This window comes from Nyctereutes procyonoides, unplaced genomic scaffold (genome assembly GCF_905146905.1).
Source record: "Nyctereutes procyonoides isolate TBG_1078 unplaced genomic scaffold, NYPRO_anot_genome, whole genome shotgun sequence".
NCBI classification, from domain to species: domain Eukaryota; kingdom Metazoa; phylum Chordata; class Mammalia; order Carnivora; family Canidae; genus Nyctereutes; species Nyctereutes procyonoides.
In genome coordinates this window covers 11,173,177-11,197,833 of record NW_026575035.1, presented here as the reverse complement: position 1 = coordinate 11,197,833, position 24,657 = coordinate 11,173,177, and the positions used below count along the sequence as shown (strand labels likewise).

Sequence of the window (24,657 nt, the reverse complement as noted above, 5' to 3'; positions counted from 1 at the left end):
TAGTGGCCCAAAACTTTTATGAAAACAAATGCAAACACACTTACACTTCCTTCCTACCCTCCACACATTTAAATATACATAAAATCTCATTCTACACTTTGCATTTAATCATTTTCACCAAATTCTTTTGAGGCCTTCATAAATATTGCATTTTAAAAAATCCTTCTAGGGCAGCCTCGGTGGCTCAGTGGCTTGGCGCCACCTTCATTCCAGGGTGTGGTCCTGGAGAGACCCGGGATCAAGTCCCACATCAGGCTCCCTGAATGGAATGGAGCCTGCTTCTCCCTCTGCCTGTGTCTGTGCCTTTCTCTCTCTCTCTCTCTCTCCCTCTCTCTGTCTCTCATTAATAAATAAATAAAATTTAAAAAAATAAAAATAAATAAAAACCCCTTCTAGATACTGTGTATGCATATTATATAAAGACAATATATATAATTCTGCTCTATTAGAATCAACACATAGATGCCCATATTGAGCAAGTCCAGGTAAACAACATCCTTATAGGATGCAGTGTGTTAATGCTATGAATGTGCTATAACTTATAATGAAAACTTAAGAGCAAGAACATAATCAACCAAAATAGTGTATTTAATCCATGTGCAAATTTAAACTTCTTTTTCCCTTAAATCCAATGCCTCCAATCAGTATTAAGTCTAAAAAATAGCTTAATAATGCAAAGGAGATAAAAAATCCCCAAAACTTTCTTTAACCCTTGTCATCTAATTATATTGTCTTTCTACATATACTTTCATGAAATTTTGATAGGTTGCAACAACTTCCTCTTTCACTAGGCTGCAAAGTCTTTGAGAGAAAGAATCTGTTTTATCGTATTGACATACACAGTAAGATAAATATCAGAATAATGAATGAATGAATGAAGGAATATATTTCTTTATTATTTCTAATTCATTTATCAAGACAGTTGGAAATTTAAACAAATAAAATAAATAATTGTGACTGAATAATTATAAAAACTATTCATAGCTTTTAAAATTTTATTGGATTTATAGTTTAGCCATGACTTTTGCCATATGGTCTATCAATCACTCTAAAAAGACCATTCTTAAATTCTCCTAACCATAGACCTAGAACCAAAAATATTTGATTTCAGCAATGTTGTACTTGGAAGTGACCCTTGACAATGGTAAATTGTTTGAAATAAAATCAGAGTTTAAAAATAATTAGGTAGTAATAAGAGCCATCTGGAAATGGAATGCAGCTAGCATTGTGGCCAAACTCATAGCACAGAGAGGCAAATATACTTTTCAAGAACAGCATCCAACATTCAGGTGCTGGGACAAGTGTAAGATGGAGCCACTGAGGCACTAGCATCTCCAGTGATGCTTGTATTCAATGCATATGGTATGTGAAATAGCTGGCAAGATATGTACAGACCATCTACCTCTTGATTTTCTCCATGAAAGAAAATTGATAACATAAATATTTGAGGACCCAACATATGATTTAGAGTCTAGAGGCTCATATATTTGAAATTTATGAATGAGGAAAAGGACAAGATTCATCATTCCAACAGTAACACCTATTTCTTGAGTCAGCTTTCTATAAATTATACCTAGGTAATTTTATAGAATTTTCTCATTTCTCCTGAGACAAAATTATCATGACAGAAAGTTTCCAAATAATGTGAGGATCTTCATAGTGGTGCATATTTCTTATTGCATCATTTTAAAATAAGACAGCTCAAATAAGTTTTATAAAAGATACCTTTAAGGAAAAGATGTTTTGAGTCATTAAACAGGAAGCTTTTAAAAAAACTTTTATTATAAATAAGCAGAGCCCTTAATTGAATAGATTTTTTAAAAAAAGATTTTATTTGTTTATTCATGAGAGACACAGAAAGAGAGGCAGAGACATAGGCAGAGGGAGAAACAGGCTCCCTGTGGGGAGCCCAATGGAGGACTGGATCCAGGACCCCAGGATCACACCCTGAGCCAAAGGCAGAAGCTCAACCACTGAGCCACCCAGGCATCCCGGGTTTTTTTTTTTCTTTAATTCTGCTTTTGTTTAAAAGTATAAATCACAATTTTAAAAAACTCGTATGAGGGGTACATTTATTTTTAATCTCTTAGATTATAGTGTGAAGTCACTAAATAACTCATATCTCAGATATTTGAATCTGCTGGGGTACTGTTTGATGCTCATATTCCTGGGCTTCACTTTAGACCTATTGAATCAGAATCTCTGATTTCTGCTTTTTTAAATAAACTCCTCAGGTGAACCTTGATTATTCTAAATATTAAGAACTACTGGAATGAAAAGTCCAATTGATCAGAAGGTTGTTTTCAGAATTGTCTCAATAGTATTGTTAGATTTGGGACTTTATTTCTCTAGGCAGCTTTTCCTATCTGTATGTTAAATTTGGATGTAAAATATGAGAATGGAGAAAGAAGACTGAAATATGAAAGTATAAATGTGGAATGAAATTGAGATACAGGCCCTCCAGTCAGTAGGTTAAACATATATATGGACACAAAATCATAAAATAGCTACTGACAAACCAACCAGCACCCTCTAATCATACAATGGAGCTTTAAAACTTGAAAAACCAAGCTAAAACAACAATAGAAGAAAAATGCAAAGAAAAATATGACAAATAGTAGATGCAAAGTGTGATGGCATAAATTAGTCCAAATTTAGTCATTAATCCTAAAAAATGAGTCTGTAGAATAAAAAAATAAGGCAAAGTGCTACTTTATCATGACTGAATTCCTGGGATTTGAGTTAAGATCAAACAGAATGGTGGGTGTGAATATACTTTGTCAATTGCTGTACAAGTATAGCTTATTATTAATATAATATTATGTTCATAAACTTTGAGAATCTTCAATAATCAAAGTAAACATTATTTTTAGTCTATTATTGTTTTTTCTTGTCGCTGTTACCCTTGCTACTTTTTGTTTGAAGGCTCTGCTGGGGTATCCATTGCATTCCTCAATACCCTGTCCAGGCATTAGCTGACCACTAAGCTACTAAGCAGAGCCTTGACAACCTGACTTACACAGAGCTTCTAGGTCAATCAGAGGCAAGAGATAGAGCCTTATTAGGCTTTTCCTGGACAGATGCATAATACTACACACATGTGTGGCCTTCTAGATTCTCAGGAATATGTCAGATCTTTTGAAAGCTTCTTATGGGCATCTCATCCACTAGATTTTCTTTTTTTTTTCTTTTTTAATTTTTTTTTTTTTGTAAACCCCTTGTTTGCTACAATGGTATCACTGCCTCAGGTACCTGCTGTGTAGAACTGTTGCCTCTAATTGTTTTTGACAAATGCCAGAGACTGAGTTTCTAACTGAGTGAGCTCTAATCCAGGACAAAGAAAAAACATTCAAGTGAGGATTTTGCAGACAGCTTCTATATAGATCAAATCATGACAATTCTCTAGAGATGAGACATCTGGGGGAACCCAGAAGATGGGTAAGTTAAAAATCCCACACAGCTCACAGTTCTCATTGAGATTCAGCTGCTTTTCTTTAATAAATGTTCTATGGCTTATTGCAAGCCTTTGGTTAATTTCTAGAGTTGTGAAAATTTGATTTTGGTGATTTTTGCTAGTGTTCTCATTGTTTTTAAGAGGAACAGATTTTTGGAGATCCCTACACCCACATTCCATTCTCCTTCTATTTTTCCTGATGTCATCAGCCTAGTTTTCTCTTCATTTGAATGAGAGTATGATATCTTCATAATAGATTATAGAACCAGATACTATGTGTTTCTTAAGTCCTAATTTTTTGATAAGATACTAAAAACAATTTTGTAGTAAAGTAAGTTTTGGGACTTTATACGTATCATTATATTTGTGAAACTCTCAGTTGTAAATATACAATAAATGCAGCTATAGGATTCTGTTGTCCACTCAGGATGTGGTGTGACCTTTGTTCTCTTTAATCTAACCTCAGGTTACTTCTTTCCAGGTTGCCTCCCAAGATTTGTATTTGAGCAATGCTTGAGGGAGTGGTGTTATTATACCACAGCTGATTATTTTACTAAGCCCAAGATCAGGTACTAACATCCTATCAAATGAAAGAACAGAAAAGGATGTGTTAGGGGCAGTGGAATGTAGCTAACATAAAGACCAAAATGAGTAAATAATGAATTATAGATAGGTGTCAGGGCTTCTTGAGACTTGGAACTCAAAATTTAAATATTAGGGTTGTGACCTCAGAAATAGGGACTAGAAATATGTACCTCAGGAGAGAAGTGAGACAGGACGTCAGTATTTTGTTCTTATTTAAAGGTTAACTGGATTATCCTACACAATACATCTGTTTGTAGAAAAAAAGATATACACATATAGGAAACAACCAAGAATTAAAATAATAATAATAATAATAATAATAACAATAACAGTAATATAATAAAAATAGCACAAGAATAATTAGAAAGATGACCTCTAAAAGTAAAAAAGACAAAAACTTCTGGATAATTAGGTAATTTTTGAAGACTGAAAGAAATCTTGATTTTTAATCTCACTTTCACATTCAATCTTCTGTGAGTATTCAGAAAATTCTAAAACTTCTAAAAAATTCAGGGCATCTGAGCTCATGCCAGGCAATAAATCCTATAAATTAGGCATTTGCATGTTTGGTATCTGTTATCATCATAAATATCCAAGGATTGATCTTTAACCAATAAATATAAAAGTAAGCTAATAATTACTGTTAATTATCTGTTACAAGCGAAACATTCTAATATCAAATTGTAATTTTCCATTATAAGAGTGATTGTGGAGATCTATTTGACTATAAATAAGTTTTTGCAATTTTTAGAGGCCAATGCCTCTGAATTATTCATGTGGCATTCTTACTTTGAAATGTCTCCCATGTCTGTGGTAAAACCCCGATAATATGAATGATTCAATTGATTTCTAACTCCCTAGAAAAAATTTAAAGGGTAATATTTAATAACATATAAAAAACTTAATGTCATCAAATAAACTATTATTGAGTATAATGGAAAAATGTATCAAGTTGCTCTGCAATATATAAATTACATGCATCAGAATAGATACAAAGTTTACCTGCTTTATTTATTGACAATTCCTTGTCATATGCAGTAATTAGTAGCCAGAACATTTTGTAACAAGTATCAGAGAAGGCTGTATTTAAAGAACAGAACAGTTCTTTTGTGACACAGAATTCTTCAGATTAGAATATTAAATGGAGTTGAATTCTTTAAAATTGAAAATAAGAGATACATGGTCCAATTTTTGGTTTAAAAAATTAAAGTTATAAATGAATAGCATATGTTTTAAATCCTTTTACCAAACACTTTTTTGTTTATCTTGGAATATTCTTCCATTTGCTCTAGGTGTAGCCTGAGACTACAAAATATAATAATGAAAATAAAATGAAGGGAAATCTAGTTGATTTCTAACCTTGATGGATTTAGCTTATAGGCAGTCTTATATTAGATGGGTTATATCATTCACAAATGAAAAGAATGTATTGACTAGCTACAAGTATAACCTATTTGTTCTCCATGAATTGTGTTCTGTATATTTTCAGTTACTGTAAGAACATCAGCATGTTCACACCAGACAAACCATTGCATAATTTCCCCTGGCTTGTTTTGTAACACTGACCTGCTTCACTTTCACAAATTAAACAGACTTGAGTATTTTTGACCCAAATTAGTTTTTTTTTTTTTAGTTAAGGTTCTCCAATATGTTCCATATGTTCTGTAGACCAAATTACCTCCTTAGAATCGTGTTTATGAATCTTAAATTTTAAGACACATTAGTGAGAAACTGCTCTGTGTTGGGCTCTATAGCATGGGAGATACAAAAAAATTTTTAAAAGGTTAAGATCTCTTTTCTCTAGTAAAGAGAAGTGCATAAGCATCTGTAGCATAAGGTATACTATTTCTTAAGAGATAAATCTAATGTTAAAGAAATAAGAACATACAATTAGAGAGATCTTAATGAAGAAGTGGTGTTTGAACTAAGAAATGGGTAGGATTTTGAAGTACAGGGATGAACAAAAATGGCATATGAGCAAGAATAACACAGGGCAAGGACACCAATGTAGGAAGAACATTGGTTATGTTTGGTGGCCCAGGAAATTAGCAATTCATACTTTTAGGGAAAAACACTAGACACAGGGAATCAGAGAAAAATAAGTCTGGAAAGGTAAGTCACAAAAAGAACACAGAGGGTGCAAATTATAAGGATAAGGAATGTGAATTGGTAAAATAAACAGTGGAGAAATCTTTACATAGGGAGGAACTCTGATAAAAACGTTCATATTCATACCTTTGGATAACACCTGCACAAATGATGAGGAGGCCCAGATGCTTGGCCCTTTACATATTTCTTAACTTGATGAGAAGAAAACTAGTTTTTAAACTACCTATGCTCTAGTGCTATTTCAAACAGAGATCATCATCTCCCTAAGACATGCCTTTTATTTTTTAAGATTTTATTGATTTATTCATGAGAGACACAGATAGGCAGAGACATAGAGGGAGAGGCAGGCTACTCACTGGGAGCCCAATGTGGGGCTTGATCCTGGGACTCTGGGATCACGACCCGAGTTGAAGACAGACTCTCAACCACTGAGCCACCCAAGACATGCCATTTTAAACATCTAATAGAATATTACTCAGCCATAAGAAAGAATGAAATCTTACTTTGCAATGATGTGGATGGAGCTACAGTATATTATGCTAAGCAAAATAAGTCAGAGAAAGGCAAATGCCATCTGATTTCACTTATATGTGGAATCTAAGTCACAGAATGGAAGAAAGTGGCGGACCAGGGGAAGAGGGAGGCAAACTAGAAAACAAACTGTTAACTATAAAGAACAACCTGAAGGTTACTAGAGGGGAGGTGGGGGAGGTGGGTTAAATGGGTTAATAATAGGTATTAAGAAGGACACTTGGAAGAAGAATTGCATGTTTTAAGTTATGTATCACTAAATTCTAGTCCTGAAACTAACATTACAGTGTATGTTAACAAAGTGGAATTTAAATAAAAACTTGAAATAAAAAAATTAAAAAATAAAAATAAAGTAAAATGAGTCTATTGTAGGCATAAATAAATAAATAAATAAATAAATAAATAAATAAATAAACTTTTAAGAAGTTATTTTCTTTACTATGCAAAGAAGGCAAACAGGGACAATTAGTACAGCCCAACTTATAGGAGGAGAAATAAATCATTGTTGAAGTGCTTTTTAAAACTTTGTTGTTGTTGAGTGTAGTTGTTAATCTATCAATTAAATATCACTAAAATATGTAGCTCAAGCTTATAATTTTAAATCTTTGAAAATTAATATTAGAGTAAATTCTTGACTGAAGTCTCAAAGTATGCATGTTTAGGTATTTTTTATGTTAAAACCCTTATCAGAAATATGGTTTGCAAATGTTGTCTCCCAATCTGTAGGTTACCTTTTTTATTTTGCTGTTTCCTTTGCTGTGCAGAGGCTTTTTAGTTCGATGGAGTCCCACTTACTTATTTTGCTTCTATTGCCCAAGCTTTTGTCATGTCTAAAACATTATTGCCAAGACCAGTGTCAAAGAGTTTTCCCCCTGTTTTCTTCTAAGAGTTTTATAGTTTCCAGTCTCACATTTAACTGTTTAAAACATATGAGTTGATTTTTGTGTATATTGTGAGATAAGGATCCAATTTCATTCTTTTGCATGTGGCAACTCAGTTTTCCCAAAATCATTTAGTGAAAGGACTATTGTATATTGTAGATTCTTAGCACTCTTCTTAAAAACCAGTTGACCAAATATGCTTTGGCTTATCTCTGGACTCCCTATTCTACTCCATTGGTCTATGTGTCCATTTTTATACTGGTACTGTACTATTTATTACTATGACTTTGTAATATCATTTGAAATCAGGATGTGTGATGCCTCCATCTCTGTTCTTTCTCAAGATTGCTTTGGCTATGAGGAGTCTTCTGTGGTTCCATAAGAATTTTACAATTGTTTTCTATTTCTGTGAAAAATCATGGGAGTTTTTATAGAGATTTCATTGAGTCTGTATATTGCTTTGTATGGACATTTTAGCAGTATTAATTCTTTAAATCCATCAGCATAGGATATCTTTCCATTTATTTATGCCTTCTACATTTTCTTTCAGCATGGTTTTATAGTTTTCAGTGTACAGATCTTTCAACTTCTTCATTAAATTTCTTAAGTAGTTTATTCTTTTGGTGCTATTGTAAATGGAATTGTCTTTTGTTTTATTTCATTTTCAGATAGATCTTTTTTGTTTTAAGAAGTGCAACTGATTTTTGTATGTTGCTTTTGTATTCTGTAACTTTACTGAATTTATTTATTAGTTCTAACAGGATTGTGTGTGTGCATGTGTACTTGCATGGAATCTTTAGGGTTTTCTATATATAGGATTATGAAATCTACAAACAGTGATAATTTTACTTCTGTTCTGATTTGGATGCCTTTTATTTCTTTTTCTTGTCTGATTGCTTTTGCTAGAATTTCCTGTACTATTTTGAATAGAAGAGGCAAGAATGGGCATGCCTTGTACCAGATCTTAGAGGAAAAACTCATTTTTTTTCTCCATTGATTATGCTGTTACCCATGGGAGTTTCATAAATGGCCATGATTGAGTTGAAGAATTTCCTTTTATACCTATTTTATTGAGAATTTTTATTAAACCATATATCTGTTAAGGGATTAATATCCAAAATATATAAGGAATACATATAATTCAATAACAAAACAACATAAAATCCCTAATAGCCCAATTAACATTTGGACAAAGAAACTTAATAGACATTTTTCCACAGAAGAAATACAAATGGCCAACTGGTACATAAAAAGGTGCTCAACATCACTAATTATCAGGGAAATGCAATCAAACCACATGAATGAAATATAGCCTCACACCTCTTAGAATAGTGTTTATCAAAAAGATAAATGTTGCTTAAGATGTGGGAAAAAAGAGAACCCTGTACATTGTTGATGGGAATGTAAATTGGTATACCCATTATGGAAAACAGTTCATGTCCCCTAAAAAATAAAAATAAAACTTCCATATGCTCCAGCAAGTCCTCCTCTGGATATATGTTCTAAGGAAGTGAAAGCACTGGGTGTCATTCCTGAGAAGGAAAGCTTTCGATTTTGTACCATGAAGGTTCGATATTTGGTTTATAGGTTTGTGTGTGTGTGTGTGTGTACACTTTTTTTAGATTAAGAAAATTTTCTTTCATTCTGAAACCATTGAAATGTTTAAAAATCATGAATACGTGTCAAAATTATCAAACATTTTAATTAATTTTTAAACATTTCTCTCACTTATTATGTTAGTGTGGTTAATTTCATGGATTAGTTTTTGAGCGTTAATTTGGGATTGCATTTTGTAATAAACCTAACTTGATAGGGACATTGGTAAAAGTTGTTTAGGATTTTTATCTCTATATTTATGATTCTTTTGGCTTATTTGGGCAAAAAAAGATTTTCCTTTATCACAATTCTACTCTTATGTTTTGGAATCAACATTAGCTAGCCTCATAAAATAGGTTGGGGAATATTTCCTGATGGATTCTCTGGAAATGTTTGTGTAACATTGAATTATTTTTTAAATGATTAGAGAGATTCCATGGTGGAGCTATATATGGGCCTCAAAATTTCTTCATGTGAAGAATTTCTAACTATGAATTTAATGTCTCTAATGGCTATGTGACTACTCCAATTTCCTATTTCCTCTTGTGACTGTTTTGGTAATCTTTATTTTTCTAGAGGTTTGCTTATTTCATTTGAATTTTCAAATTCATTCTCACAAAGTATTTATAATATACTTCTAGAAAAAATATGTTCCAGTTCTGTAGTGATGTCTCTTTTTTAATTAATTAATTTATTTTGTTGGTTACGCAGTCACAGATTATAGATTCAAGGGCAATGGACATAGTTGTAGGAAGTGATGGGAAAAATGTAAAGGAATGTGGGGGTTATGTTTTAAAATTACCATGGCCAGCAATTAACATATGTTAGACATTCTAACTATGCAAAATGCACCCTACCTCCATTTTCCATCCATTTGTTTCTATGTATCATTGTGGATGTTTTATTCTGATCTATATTCAAGTTTATCATTTCTCTCTTTAATGCTATCAAATCTGCTGTTTAACACATATGTTGACTTTCAACTTTCATTTACTATATGTATTTTAGCATTTTCATGTATTTATTTTTAATTTCTAGTTATATCCAAAAACCCTAAATATTGTCTTTCATTTCGTACTACCCATACTTATTTTGAAATCTATATTTAAATCTATTATCTGATTCCTTGTGGGTCTGTTTCTATTATCTCTTATTTTCTCTTGTTTTATTTTATCACATGGTCTTGTCACTATGTATATCTATTTATTTTTGATTAGGTGCTGAAATTGTATATGACAAATTACAAAGATGATTTGAGACCTACAATGATGTTATCTTCTTACAGATAGGATTTTACTTTGTTTCTGGGGTACTAGCAATCCTAGATTATTTGAATTCAACAAAAAGTTCAGAAGATTTTAAATTTTATTTTATTTATTGAGAGGGCTGGTTTGTTTCTATTTTGCCCTTATTCTTATCATGTGGCCCGTCAGAGTAGCAACCCCAAGCCTAGGGAATTAATATGGGTCATCTTCCTCGTAAGTCTGGATCCTCAATTTTTGTCCTGTCTGCCTCTGAATCTTTTGCAAGTTGTCAGCCTCTAAGGACTTTCTTCTGCAACTGGTAGATACCTTTAGAGGAACCATATCCTCAAATTCCATGCTCTGTTCTGTTTATTTTCTTGTTCTTCCAGATATTGACCAATTAATACCTTATTATTTTGGTAGATCCCTGATGCTCTATCTGTATAATTCACCCAACTAATCCTGGATGTTAAATTTTTTACTCCAATATATTTCAGTAAATGTGGCAAAATCAGAATATTTTCAAGTAATAGCATTTAGTTTACAAAGACTAAGAAAATATTTATTTTTTAATTGCTTTAATTTGTATCAAACATAGTGCTGGACACACAGTATATGCTTGCTAAATATTAGTATATCCTGAGTTTTTACTTTTATACTAAAGATATTCATATAAAATGGTTTCTATTTGTGGGGGAAAAAAGGACAATTTATCTTCTAAACCACCAGGACTAGTCTCTTGCTTCTTATTAGGTTTCTACTTACCTTTACTGATGTTATTATTAATGACATTGTGTTTTTACTCCTTTGTGGAATTTGTTCCCAGACACTTACTAGGTCCTTACTTGTGACTGACTAATGGCCTCATATTTTTATTGTGAGCATACAAAATTGTCATTTTATTAGCTCATTGGGACACTAATTTTCTTTTTTTAGACATTATGATGGAGTGGGATAAAACTAGGAGTCAGAGGACTATAAGGTCTTCCTTCCCTGTGGTCCTCAGGCTAATATATTGCAGAGAAAAGGCTTATACTCAGATGCATCTACAGTTGCTCAGTTCTCAGATTGTAACTATCAAAGGTGCATTAACTACATGGGAGTTAAGAGAATGCTCTCCTTCAAGATTCTCCACCAAATAATGTTTGCCTTTTACTTGCTAATGAAGCAACAGTTCATTTTTCTGATTTTCTTAATTGTGCTATGGCTTTTGCATTCAGCTTGCTGCTTCTAATATGCCTTGGTACTAGCAGAGGAGAGACGGATTTTATCCTACTTTGGAGCCAAAAGAGTGACTTCTTCCTTGGGTGGGTTCATGGGTGGTATGATTATCTTATGCAGTGTTCTTATGTATTTTCTGAGGCTGAAAGAGTTCATCTCATATTTACTAATTGGTGTACCTGAGCCCAACCTACCTTATCATTTCACTCTCCTTTTTCATCTTACCTCAGACTTAAGTGCTTATTTACCTCAAGCTAACGGAAAAAAAGTCAGAAAACAAATTATTTCCTCCAAAAGATGCTATACTTCCACTCTCTGAGTTAGACTAAAAATTGACTGGTGTAGTCTCCTAAAAGTAGAATAAACCTGGAGTATATTTGTTATTAGGATCTGACAAGAAATCGTCGCCTGAAGATAGGCATTGTGGCTGAAGAAACTATTTGTGTAGGCAGAATAAAGAGGGTATATGAAGATAGAAGAAGAGTTCTAAGCACAGAACTTAAAAAATGTGGAATAATAAATCTTTTCACTGAGAAAGCATATATTCTTATAGATATATGATTTAATAATGAATTAGGGAAATTGTCACATAGGCTAACATAAAATAGAATTATGAAGTCTATTTGAGTAATTAAAATGATATCACTCCATTTCTCCTTAAAGCCTATTATGAGTAACTGACATTTTAAGGCTTATATAGATATGCATGTATCTTCAAAAGAAGAGAAAATGGAAGAGGACTGACACTTATTAAATTTTTGGTGATACGTGCTATGTAGTATCTCCTTTAAATCCTTGTGACAACTTCATATGTAGGTGACATTATTCTGGTTTTACAAACTCAGATCTGTTAAATATCTTTTCCCAAGGATACACAATAAGTGCAATTTACATTCTAGCTTAATCGAAGGCCATATGTTCTTCTCCAAAAATGTCATTCCATCTCTTTATAAAAAAAAAGGAGAGAGGGGGAATGTGTGTATAGATAGTATCAAGAGAGGAATTATTTCACTGAGCATAGTTTGTATCATAAAGAAAACACTATAGAGCATGAAAATAAGAAAAAATGACATACAAAGAAACAAGCAGTGTTACATTTGGTTAGAAAATCTGCTTTTAATATAAACTTCAACTTGATTTACTTAATTTTACACTCTGTTCCAAATTGTTATCTACAGACGAAGTCATCCAGAAAATTAAGGGAGGCATACATGGTAAACATAAAAATTAAAATTTTGACAGAATAAAATAAATAACATTTAGTAATTACATTAAACATGTTTTAAATCCCATAGTTAGATATTAAAAATAGAACAACTGTTCAAAGCAGGCTGCCAAATTTCTTCAAAATGAGTTGTTTTGAAATGTTGACTAAATATCCCAAAACTATATATCAACTTCAGTATAATTAAACATTCTTCAGACCAAAAACATGGCTTTTCTTTATATTTTTAAACATATGTTATATGTGACTTTCTCCTTCGTATTAGGACCCAAAGGATTATCCATGTTAATATTTAAAATAATTTTCAGAAATTTTCTACTAGTTACACAAGGCTTAATAATTTATAAATTGCTTCCACATATTTAATCCCAAAAATTAACCTATTAGGGAAAATCTATTCTTGTTCCTATTTTACATTGTAAGTATTCGACACATATTTATTTAATAAATATTTATGTATTCATCATTGATTTTCTTAATAAATATTTACTGAATGAATTGAACGAATGAAGGAATCAATGAATTTAATTCATATTGTTTAAGTGACCTTTGAAGATCACTTGAGAAGTGGCCAAGCCTGAGTCTCTATCTTCTCATTATTCAGGGAGGCCAGAGTGTTTAGAAACATAGACAAATACATGTAATAAATGGTTTATTAGTCTACATAAAAAAACATGATATGTTCAATGACATTTCCTACGTTCAGTGTGTCGTTCCTTTGTCCTAATAATAATTTAGTCAGAGTTGCAATGAACATAGAGCATTAATGCAGCATTTACATCACTCCTTACATATGCATTTGTGATCACTGCCTCAGGTGATTTGTGTTGCTATTTTTCACTGAATAAACCTGTACTGATAGCGTTCAAGAAGAAAGTAAGCAGGTTCTAATCTGTAAACAAAAATATTATCTTAATTTCTAGACTTTATGGCTACTCTCTTGCTTGCTTTTATTTCCTCCCACCAAGAATGCTTCATTTCTTAATCCTCCTAAGTAGGAGGAATAATAGGCCATCCCCTGTATGAGTAGTACTGCTTCACAGAGGGAAGCAGTGTAAGGCTGGAAACTTAAGTCAGTTGCCATACAAGAGCAAGTGTTATGCCAAAGTTCAATTCAGAAACTTGAGATCAGTTAATTCTGTCTTTTATTTCTATTATCCTTGGCCACTTTGCCTTGCTCCACTGCCCCTATCAAAATAGAATCTCCTCATATATTTGTTTTCTTAAGCACTGTGGATATATTTCCCAGATCTTTCTACTGTGCCCTATGGAACTTGAATTTTACTTGCAAACTGATTGTCTGTCAGTGCTATTCAAAGAACACTCTTCATGCACTCACCCTTTTTTTGGCCTTATTTGCAATGGTTCCTGGAAAATACTGTTACCCTTATAACCCTCACAGGGGAAGCTGCTCCTTTCAATTGCCGAGTGTCAAGTACCATGAGGTAGCATCACATCATTTGTCCAGCTGTCCTCTTTCTTTCCTTGTCGCTATAATTTTACTGACCATTCCTATTCTTTCGTGTGAGGTGCTTACATTTGATTCATTGCTTTTCTCCTTGCCTCAATCCTATCATTAGGAAAACTTGACTCCTGCTTGAGAGACTTATCCAATGTCTTAACTGTTATAACTCTTTGGCCCTCTCAAACGCAGTGATCTTCTAAGGCAATGTATTTTTTCTCTTGTCAAATATGAAATAGCATCTAACTCTAAAATCTTAGATTACTGTGATCCATTCTCTGTCCCAAACCTTTTGCCTTTAAGATTATCTATTTCTGACTAAACCTACACTTCAATCTGATTTTGTACCTAGACACTTCACTACTCCTTTTACTTCAAATATATCCAACCACAGCTGACTTTATCCTTTACCCAAAAGTCCATGCTACACAGAACTGTGATACATAAAGTGTGGTCCACAAATCAGCAGAATCAGTGTTAGCATCAACATCTCTTTGGGAATTGCAAGAAATGCAATTTCCTTGGACCCCCATTCAATGACTGCTAAGTCAGAAATGATAGTAGTGAAGTCTGGCAGATGATTCTGATACACTTAAAAGTTGAGAACTACTAATACAAAGCATTAATTTAATTGCTCTCTTGCAAACACTTTTATATCTTTGGGTGATAGAGAACATTCAAACATGAATGCATCGTATTACTTCATTTAAAACCCTTTCATGTGTAAGATTTCTAAAGGTTTATCAAGTTCTCCAGCTTTATTCATCCACTTTCCACATAAAATCATTGCTCTCAGTCCAAAATTTTTTGTAGTTCTTATTTATCCAGATTTGAATACTGCAAAACTGCCAAATATCCACTACTTGAAGGTTCTTGTAAAATCCTCTGAGGGGGATACTGAGCTAATTTGCTGAAAGTCATGTATATAGGAAGGGGTAGAATCAGAATTTGAACTCTGGTCTGTCTGAGCACAAAACCTATGCTTTTTAAATTTTTGTTGAATTATGTAAAATGGCAATTGCATTGATATGAGTCTTTGATTCCAGTGGGAACAGAATTTACCAATGGATCTCTATAGATTTCTTTAAAAATGAATTATATGAAAATCTAATATCAAATAACTTGGATAAATATCGGGTTATATAGTTTTATTTATTTACTACATAACTTTATTTATTTAACTTTGATAATATCAAGTTACATAGGGCTTCTAGGAGCCTTTATTTAATATGCTGGTGTTTATTTTGATCTTCCAGAAAGCAGATATGGTATGTTGCTGTCCAAAATTCTTTGACTGAGGAACCATTTTTTTGTGGATCATTCATATTAACACCATGCAGGGCTAGCATTCCAAGATCTGCTTTGGAAAACTTGGACTTAATCTATTTCCTTTCTCTTCAAGAAATGTGGAGTTGCTTATATCCCTTTATTTCACCCGCTTTTATCCTCCATTCTATTTCTGCATTCTTTTAAACTAGAATACTCTTGTCTCTTTGTCTCACCAGGCACTGCTCTTCTGCCTAAGGATTGCATTCAGAGGAATTACATTTAGCATGTAATGTTAGGTGCCAGGTATTATGAATAGTGTGTAAATATGCTTGTATGCACTGCTATTATAAATCTCATAATAACTTTGTGATGATGACATTAAATTTCCAGTGTGATAGAATCACAATCCTGTGATGTGTATATATCTAATCCTGACTAAGTTTTAGTAGGGTAGCCACCTGAACAATGTTACTGTCTTACCTAACCGATACTGGACATAAAGATTATGAATGTCGTTTATGTGAGATCTTTTTAAAATACACATATATGTTTGTGACACTATCTGGAGGGCATTTTGCCCTAGATTTTATTTAAAGATCAGCAGCCATTTGAATTGAAAACGACTGGAGTATGGAATAAGATTATACCCACCATTAAGCAGTTAACTTATATGTGATTGCAGCTCACTATATACTCTAAGTATACTTTTTGATATTATGTCAATTAATCTTCACTAGAAATTGTTTAAACTGCTATGGAATTGTGTTTAATAGATTTTTTTCCTGGTCCAGCATATTACCTCTTTTTCTTTCACTGCTGCAGGTTCTGCTGATCTTCTCCTCTGTGTTCCATGCTCTTCTTGTCCTACACTGGTCTACTCTGGTATGTTTGCTCAGGGCACTTAATATCAATGTCAGATAATTATGGGGACTATCTACAGTGGCTCCAAGTTCATATTTTTTTAATGCATGGTTCCTGTGATCTGTAATGAGAAAGTGATTTCCCTCCTACTCTGCATGATGTTTCCTTTCTCTTTTTGTGACGTTCTATAGATCTCAGGATTCTCATTGAATCTGTATTCTCCCATGTTGAGGAAGTGGGATGGGAATTTAAATCCCTTCTCCTTGGCAGAAAAATCACTTTTTGAGAGAATAGAGATGAAAACATACTCCCCCACTGAGTGAAGGTCATGTACTTTATAGACACCACTAAGTATCTCCTAGAGATACAAAATCTCAGAACACTTTTATATCCATGGACATGAGGCTACTACATGAACTGGATATAGAACATGAATAATTCATAGTTTCTTCTCTCAAATGTGTCACAGAGAGAAGAGAAGCAAAAGCTTGAGTTTGTCCTTAGCACTCACAGAATCATAGAATATCAAAATTGGAAAGAATTTTAGAATAATCTCGTTCTCTTCCAATCTAATGCTAATCACTTCTCTGCAATGCCCCTGCAAAATAGACATTCAAACTTTACTTCAATATCTTAAGTAATGGGAAGTATACTACCTCCTGTGGCTGCTCATTCAATTTTATTCTGGTCTAATTGCTCATTGACCTAATAATTCTATATTAATAAATTACCTAAATAAATAATTTATGCAATACCTTACTGTGTAGTTATCAGAATATTATGTTCATTGCACATGTTTTATAATAAAATAATAAAACAAAAAATGTTTTATATTAAAACATGGAAAATATGAAAAAATGTGAACAAGCCAATGACCAATACATGAAGATTGATTTAAAAAGTATAGCAATCTATATAATGGAATATTATATGTCTTATGAAAGATATTCACTGGATAAATAACATGTTTATACTGATATTAACTGGATGTATCTATATCCTGATATATAAACATTCTTATAATAATGTTACATTAAAAAGTGAGTCACAAAACAGTATATTAAATATATAGTTCATCTTTTGTTATATACAATGCATAGACATACACAATCATATATTTATGTCTTCAGAATACAGTATGAATGATTATAGACAAAAATGTCTTAAAAAGACATCTGCATCCCCATGTTCCATGCAGTATCTACAGTAGCCAAGATATGGAAAAAAACTACGTTCCTATCGATAGATAAATGGATAAAGAAGATGTGATATATGGATACAATGGAATATTATTCAGCCATAAAGAATGAAATTTTGCCATTTGCAACAACATAGATGGAACTTGAGGATATTTTGCTAATTGAAATAAGTCAAACATAGAAAAACAAATAATATCTTATCTAACTTATATGTGGAATCTAAACAACAACAAAAACCAAGCTCACAGGTACAGAAAACAAATTGGTGGTTGCCAGAGGCAGGGATTGAGCAAGACAGATGAAGGTGGTCAAAAAGCACAAACTTTCAATCATGAAATAAATAAGTTGTGGGGATGTAACACCCAGTATGGTGAAAAAGACAACAAGCAAGCAAACAGTATTGCTTAAGTTGTACAAAAATGTTTAAAACCTACTTTAAATGAAATTACTCTCCTTTGCTCCAAAATCTGAGTCCTTGTAGCTGCCTTCTTTCTGGCTCTATTTGTATCACAAGCAAAATTTTATCTCTCTTCCACATAATAATTCTACCATCGTAGGAACACAGAGATCCTGTTCTTCTTTTCTTTAGTCCTCCGCATGTTCTTTGTATAACATGTAGGTATACAGCCCTTCTACCCAAGAGATCTAAGTGGATAAATCATTCATTTGGTTCATATTTAATAAAGACCTCACATGAAACAGGAACTATGCCAGAGAATAACATGTCACTATCATATGTGAAAAAGCTTATTGAATGATGAAATCACACACTGAACATGATTTACTTAAAACATTGCAGATTATCATTTTGTAAACATTAGAGTGAGCAGGAGACTTCTACCTTGATGAGCAGCCACAGGGCCTAGAGAAAGTGATATTTAAGACTAAGTCCTAAAGGAGTAGGAATTAGTTAGAGTCAAGGGAGTTAGTGGGAGTTGGTTGGGGTAAGCAAAGCATTCCAGAAAGAGAAAAGTATGTGCAAGAATAACTGGATTCCCTTCTTTCCTTTTTCTCCCTTTTTCCTCTTCCTCTTTCCCATCAAACAAATACTTATTGATCAAACACCATGTGCAAAATATTCTTTTAGGTCCTGTAAGCTGGAGATATTTTTCTTTCAAAGTGTTTATGGTCTACTGGGCAAATCAGAAATATTAGATATAATAAATTGTATTAATATACTAAATAAATATTGAATATTTAAATTAATTAATATTTTAAATGTAACAATGCAGAAAAAACTGATAAATATTCTGGGAGCATGGATAGTCTCCCTTGCCATCCTAATCATACTCTTCTAGGAAAAAAATAAAGGAATTCTTTTCAATGAAGCAGTATAGGCACACAGTTCCAGTACTAAAGTAAGGACTTGTACAGTCTGATCTATCTTATGCCATTCTGGCTTCCTAAATTCAGCTTTCAACATTCCTTCTGAGGCAGTGATTGTGTACATCCCTTACAAGCATTTCTCATTGGCTGCATTTCTCCCTTGGCTCTCTCCTGTAGGAGGGAGAGAAGCCAATCTATTTTAACAGTCCCAGATATCTGTGGAATATCTATTACTAATTATATATACAAAAAGGGTTTATACAGATACCAGAAATGAACACCCTGCCAGCAAAATACTGTTGACAGAGATGGTACCCTAAGGTTGGTGCCATTGTAAAAGTTCATACAGAGTAGAGGAAAGCATTAAGGTCCCAAACTTTCTTTTTAATATGCTGCACTGTAGATGTATTATTAAGCACATTTTCTTTTTCTTTTTCTTTTTCTCCCTTCAGGTCTCTGAAGCAGGCAGAAGTTGCAGGTGGCCCTTTAAAGAAATCACAATTATTCAAATCCTTATGTATAGTTCTAATTTTATTTACTATGTGTAATCATTTAGAGAATGGTTATTTTTATAATATCAATAATAAACAAGTACTCTTGTAACCAGGGGGTGCCTAAATGTGTCATCAGAGAACACTAACCCTGGCAAAGGATTCTGGGGTGGTCAGGATGTCTGCTGCCTTTTGACATGGTTAGTGTCCTGGGTTTAGATTACTTTATACCTAGTTATTAAGATTACTATTTGATACATTAAATATTGCCTGATTCAAATAACTTTGCTTAAAATTTTTCTGTATTTTAACTTGTGTAGGATTTTCTACTTCTTATATTTTTATAATATTTTCTCATTTTTTAGATTAATAAACATTATACTTATCCACATGTGCCAAGATGTGCCATTTAGGTCTCTCTAGGAGTTAACTGTTTGGTATCATCACCTGCCATGTGTGTTTCATGCAGCAGCAAGAGACATATTCTCTACTACTGCTCCTTCCTATGATTATCTTCCCTGTTCCTACCAAAACTAATAATTAACACGTTAATTCAATAAAGCAAATCAACAAGGAATGAAATGCATGCCCCAAAGCATATGCAGTGAAAATTGTTTGACCATTTATACAATTACAGAACCCAATTAAGATTATCCATTTTGCATTTGATATGTGCTCGCTTTTGAAATATATTATGCACTGATGCTAAGTGAATGGATCTAAGTAAATCTACTGAGTATCTCTATTGTCTGTTTTATCTTATTTGTCTTAATCTAAGTTTGTTTTCTGGACCTTAAAGCATATGGTTAAATTATTAAATTGCCTGTATTACTGTCAAAGAAACAATATTAAAGGCCAGAACATGGCTAAAGAATAAACAAAGAAATTCTGATTGTATGAATGAAATTATATTCCTAAATCAAATAATATAATAAATTTTCTTACATTAACACTTACATGTGTATAGAATCTTGAGACTTATTTTCATAAATTGTATTGGTTTTTATAGGTGGAAACAAGTTAAAGGCTTAGAAAACATTATGTTTTTGAGCAGAAAAAAAAGAAGGCAAGAGAGTTTATGGGACCAGACACTCCTCCAGACACTCCTCTATTTAAACGTCCTTATAATAAAGATTATCTTCAAAAATATTCAACTAAGGATCGAAATGTTTTCTTTATTAGGAATAGTCTTTCTTTAAAACATGTCATCCCTGATGCCTTCATCTGAGCCATATTTTGCTCCTACCTTCACTTGATCAGTTTTTGCCTCTTGCTCACTGACATTTTCCTGGAGATAGTCACTCGCTTAAGCACCACACCAACCTCAGGAATCAGATTAATGAGGATATCAGAGTGTATATTGCTGAAAATGCTACCAAAGACATACAAAACTGGACACTAGTTAAAGTAGTAAGGACAGGACAGCCCGGGTGGCTCAGTGGTTTAGCGCCAGCTTCAGCCCAGGGTGTGATCCTCGAGACCTGGGATCAAGTCCCACATCAGGCTCCCTGCATGGAACCTGCTTCTCCCTCTTCCTCTCTCTCTCTCTCTCTGTCTCATGAATAAATAAATAAAATCTTAAGAAAAAAAAGTAGTAAGGACGGATGAATCAGTGACAGACTATTGCAAGAGAAGAGGGTCCAGCATGAACTGAATTCAACTTCCATTTGTGTAGAGGAGACTGCATGTTTCAAAGGAAGAGAGAAGCAGTAAGGATGGAAATTGCCAGAGCTTGAGTGGAGTCAGGGAAATGGAAATTTATAAAAAACAGGAAGGGGCATTGACTCATGTAAAACTCATTTGGGTTTGCTGATCCAGTTTGACTTCTGTCCTTTCACAGAGATTGGGAGACGGGGGCTCTATCTTCAAGCGTTGGTGGGAACAGACACTAAATTCTTCTGGCAGCCTTGCACTTCTCCAGGACGGAGCCTAAAGGAGCGGCAGCTGTCATCCTCGAGATTCTGCCTTGGTTGTTAGAAAATGTTTGTGTTTGTTCATGTCTTCTAACATGGGAGGCAGTGGGGGTGGATGAAATAATTTGTGCTCAGAGTCTGCAGTTTGTATACACCCAGGTTGAGGTTGAAGCCTGATCAAGAAGAGAGCTCAGGGGAGCCAGGTTAGAAGTTGGTATAGGAGAGAATCTTCATCCATGCCAGCCATGTGTGCGTGCACGCACACACACACACACACACCACAAGCTCTGCCACATTTTCTTTGTCAACTGCTATAACCACTTTTGGAGGCCAAGGACAGAGACCAGGATCAGAGGACTTCCCCAGGTTGCTTTTCTATCTCCTCTTCCAAATGTCATACATGAATTCTGAATCTCTTGGCACTCACCTCAACTCCCATTACTCGTTTTGCTTTATTTGTGTTTCTTTTTCTTCTTTTCCTTTCTTTTATCCCCCCCCCTCTTTTTTCTTGCTTTATTTGTGTTTCTTAACACAACTTCAGAATTATTCAACGGTAGTGCTTGAAAACCCCATACAAAAAGGGCTTCTAGAAATGCTCCTTTCATTCCCCACTTTAACATCACTACTATAGACAGATGGCTTTTGACTCTCATTCATGCCTGACCTCTGGGTGTACCTGGCTGATAACATCTGCCCTCTGAACATGGAAGCCAACCCTTATTCTCAAAGAGATCACAATCTAGTGGATTCATAAACATATGAACAGATAATTTAAAGAAAATGTGGTAATGTACAATGATGAAAACATTTGCAAGCTAAGCTACTGTGGGAGCACAAAAGAGCAGTTGGGAACCCATCTGAGATCTGGACTTGGATGAGGATGAGTTGTGGGGTGAGCAGAAAGTCAAAGAAGATTCTAGGGAAGAGATAAAGCCTTACCTGGTTCCTTAAAGATGAGATGAAGTCAACTGAACAACAAAAGCAAATAAAAGGGTTTTAGTGGGAGCAACAGAATGAACCCAGTATTGAAGTCTGGCTGAGAAGTCATTTGTTGTTACCTCCATGCATACTCTAACTATGAGTTGATTCAGTATAAAGAGTGTGCATGAGGGTAACAACAAATGCATGGTGTTTATCACTAGAGCATGCAGGGTGTACAATATGATGTGGGAGTTAATGGGGCAGACAACTGGGCACCGATGAGGCTAGGAAAAATCTCATGCTTCATCCAGTGGTCTTCAAATCTGGTTGCTCATCTGAATTACAAATGCTTAAACCCTACTCTCTGGGATTAAGATTGCGTTGGTTTAAGGTAGACACCAGTATTTACTGAAAAGGTTTTTTGTTTTTTCACTGTAATGAATAGCCAAGGCTGAGAGCCATTGCTGAAAAGAGCTGCTAAGGATTTTCAGCAGTAGAGAATAGAGTGACACTGTCAGATCGATGTTAGATAGTTTGCTCTGGCAGCTATAGAGGAAAACAGCAGAAGTACGAGACACAGGGAATGGACAAACCTAGAAGTAGGGAAACCAGTTATAAAGTTGTTGTCAGAGCTAAATAATAATAAAGACGTATTTAGGTTTATTCAAGCAAAAAATATTCAAGATCTAACTGTAGTTGGTATACTCTGGAATCAAGGGAGCATATAGAATCAAAATATATGTGATGAGAAGAATTGTAAGCTCTCATGGAATTATTGCACATAGATGGGGACAATAAGGTATTGTCAAGAATGCCTCCCAGGTTTATGGCTTGAGTCTAGGGATGGCTATAAGACAATAAAAGGAACAACAGGGGTAATCAGCTGTTGGAGATGGTAACAATAGTGTAGATAAGTTGAAGTACAACTGTGTATTTGAACAGAAATGTCCAGAACATATTGAGGCCAGGTGTAGGGCTGAAGATACAGATTTGTCATTCATGTTAATAAATGGGTTTATCAAATCTATAAAAAATGGGTCACATTGCTTGGGGAGATCCTATGGATACCTCTCTAAAGAACACCTAAGTTTAGCAGTCAGGCCAACGAGATAATGGGAAGAAGACAAGAAAGAACTGTTTAGAAAGATAAGAGATAAAAGCAAGAGGTCCCAACTACCAAGAGGATGGATAATCATGTTTTTCATGCTGTTTTCATGGTAGTTTTCCCTACTTAGATTTAAATCTTTCATCTAACATTAGATGCACTATATGCTCCCTAAGCAATGAGTTGCTCTTTCTTTAACTTTTGGAAGGCCAGGAAAATGTTCACCTTGGATGAAGCTTTCATGAATGAGACAGACAGGGACTGTGATTACCCTCATGTGATGTCACTATAGAGTGTGCTGAGATAGAGAAGAGAAATGTCACATGAACTAATTATTTTTTGACCTCTCTTAAAAAAAAAGGGAACATCTCCATAAGCTTTTGAGAATGTCAAACCTCCCATTCAGCTTCATCTAACACTTATTCAATATGCTTTATTGTCAAACATCCACTATGTCATACCCAGGTTAGACTGAAGACTCAGCAGTAGTGGAACAGACATGTCCTTGGATTCATGATTCTAGATGGCTAGTGGGGGTATAGCACTGACAAACAGTCTTTTACAATACAGCATAAGAGCAAAGTACAGGATGCTAAGGGACCATGCCTGAGGAACATCTAATCTACACTGCAGATAAGGAATCTTGGACTTTGGTTAATCTGCAATCTAAAGGAATAGAGAGGTTATTCAAGTGAAATTGGGGAAGGTGGAAAGGAATTAGGGATAGTAATGGAGAAAGGGGTTGAAGGCTATTTTGAGAGAACAGCATGTGTTCTCACAAACAGATCCAGAGGCAAGGAAGAACATGGTGTAACAGATGAAATGAACAACTGAGTATGGCTGGAGAATAGCGGATGCACAGTATTGCCAAGTAATTCAGATAAGAAGTAGCAGCCATACTGTATATAGCCAAACTATAAAGTGTATTATAAGATATATTACATTCAGAGGACAGTGAGACACGTGGAAGAGTTTTGAGCAGGTAAATAGTAAGATTTGCATTTTAGAAAGATGGTATTTGGCTTCACTGTGGAAAATGGATCATAAAAGGATGAGACTGGAGGCCAGGAGAATGGTTAGGACATGTTGCAGTGGTCACATGAGAGACAGGAAGTGCATGGATAGAAAGGAATCTAGATGGGTAATGATTAAAGATGAGTGGGAAGGGTTACAGATAACCATCAGGTTTCTGGCCCAAACACCTGGTAGTGAAATATGTTTGGATTGAGGGGAAGATGTTGACTTCAGTTGGGGACATGTAGAA

At 34.1% G+C, this 24,657-nt stretch overlaps 1 protein-coding gene across 1 annotated transcript in view; it reads left to right on the top strand.

Moving 5' to 3' along the window:
• Positions 1-20,331, top strand: part of CUNH8orf34 (chromosome unknown C8orf34 homolog) — a 378,334-nt gene extending 358,003 nt beyond the window's left edge. Inside the window, 2 exon segments of the mRNA XM_055318190.1 lie at positions 16,400-16,459; positions 19,416-20,331. Coding sequence (XP_055174165.1) covers positions 16,400-16,459; positions 19,416-19,423 — 68 coding nt within the window. The 3' untranslated portion in view covers positions 19,424-20,331.
• The last annotated feature ends 4,326 nt before the right edge of the window (positions 20,332-24,657 follow it).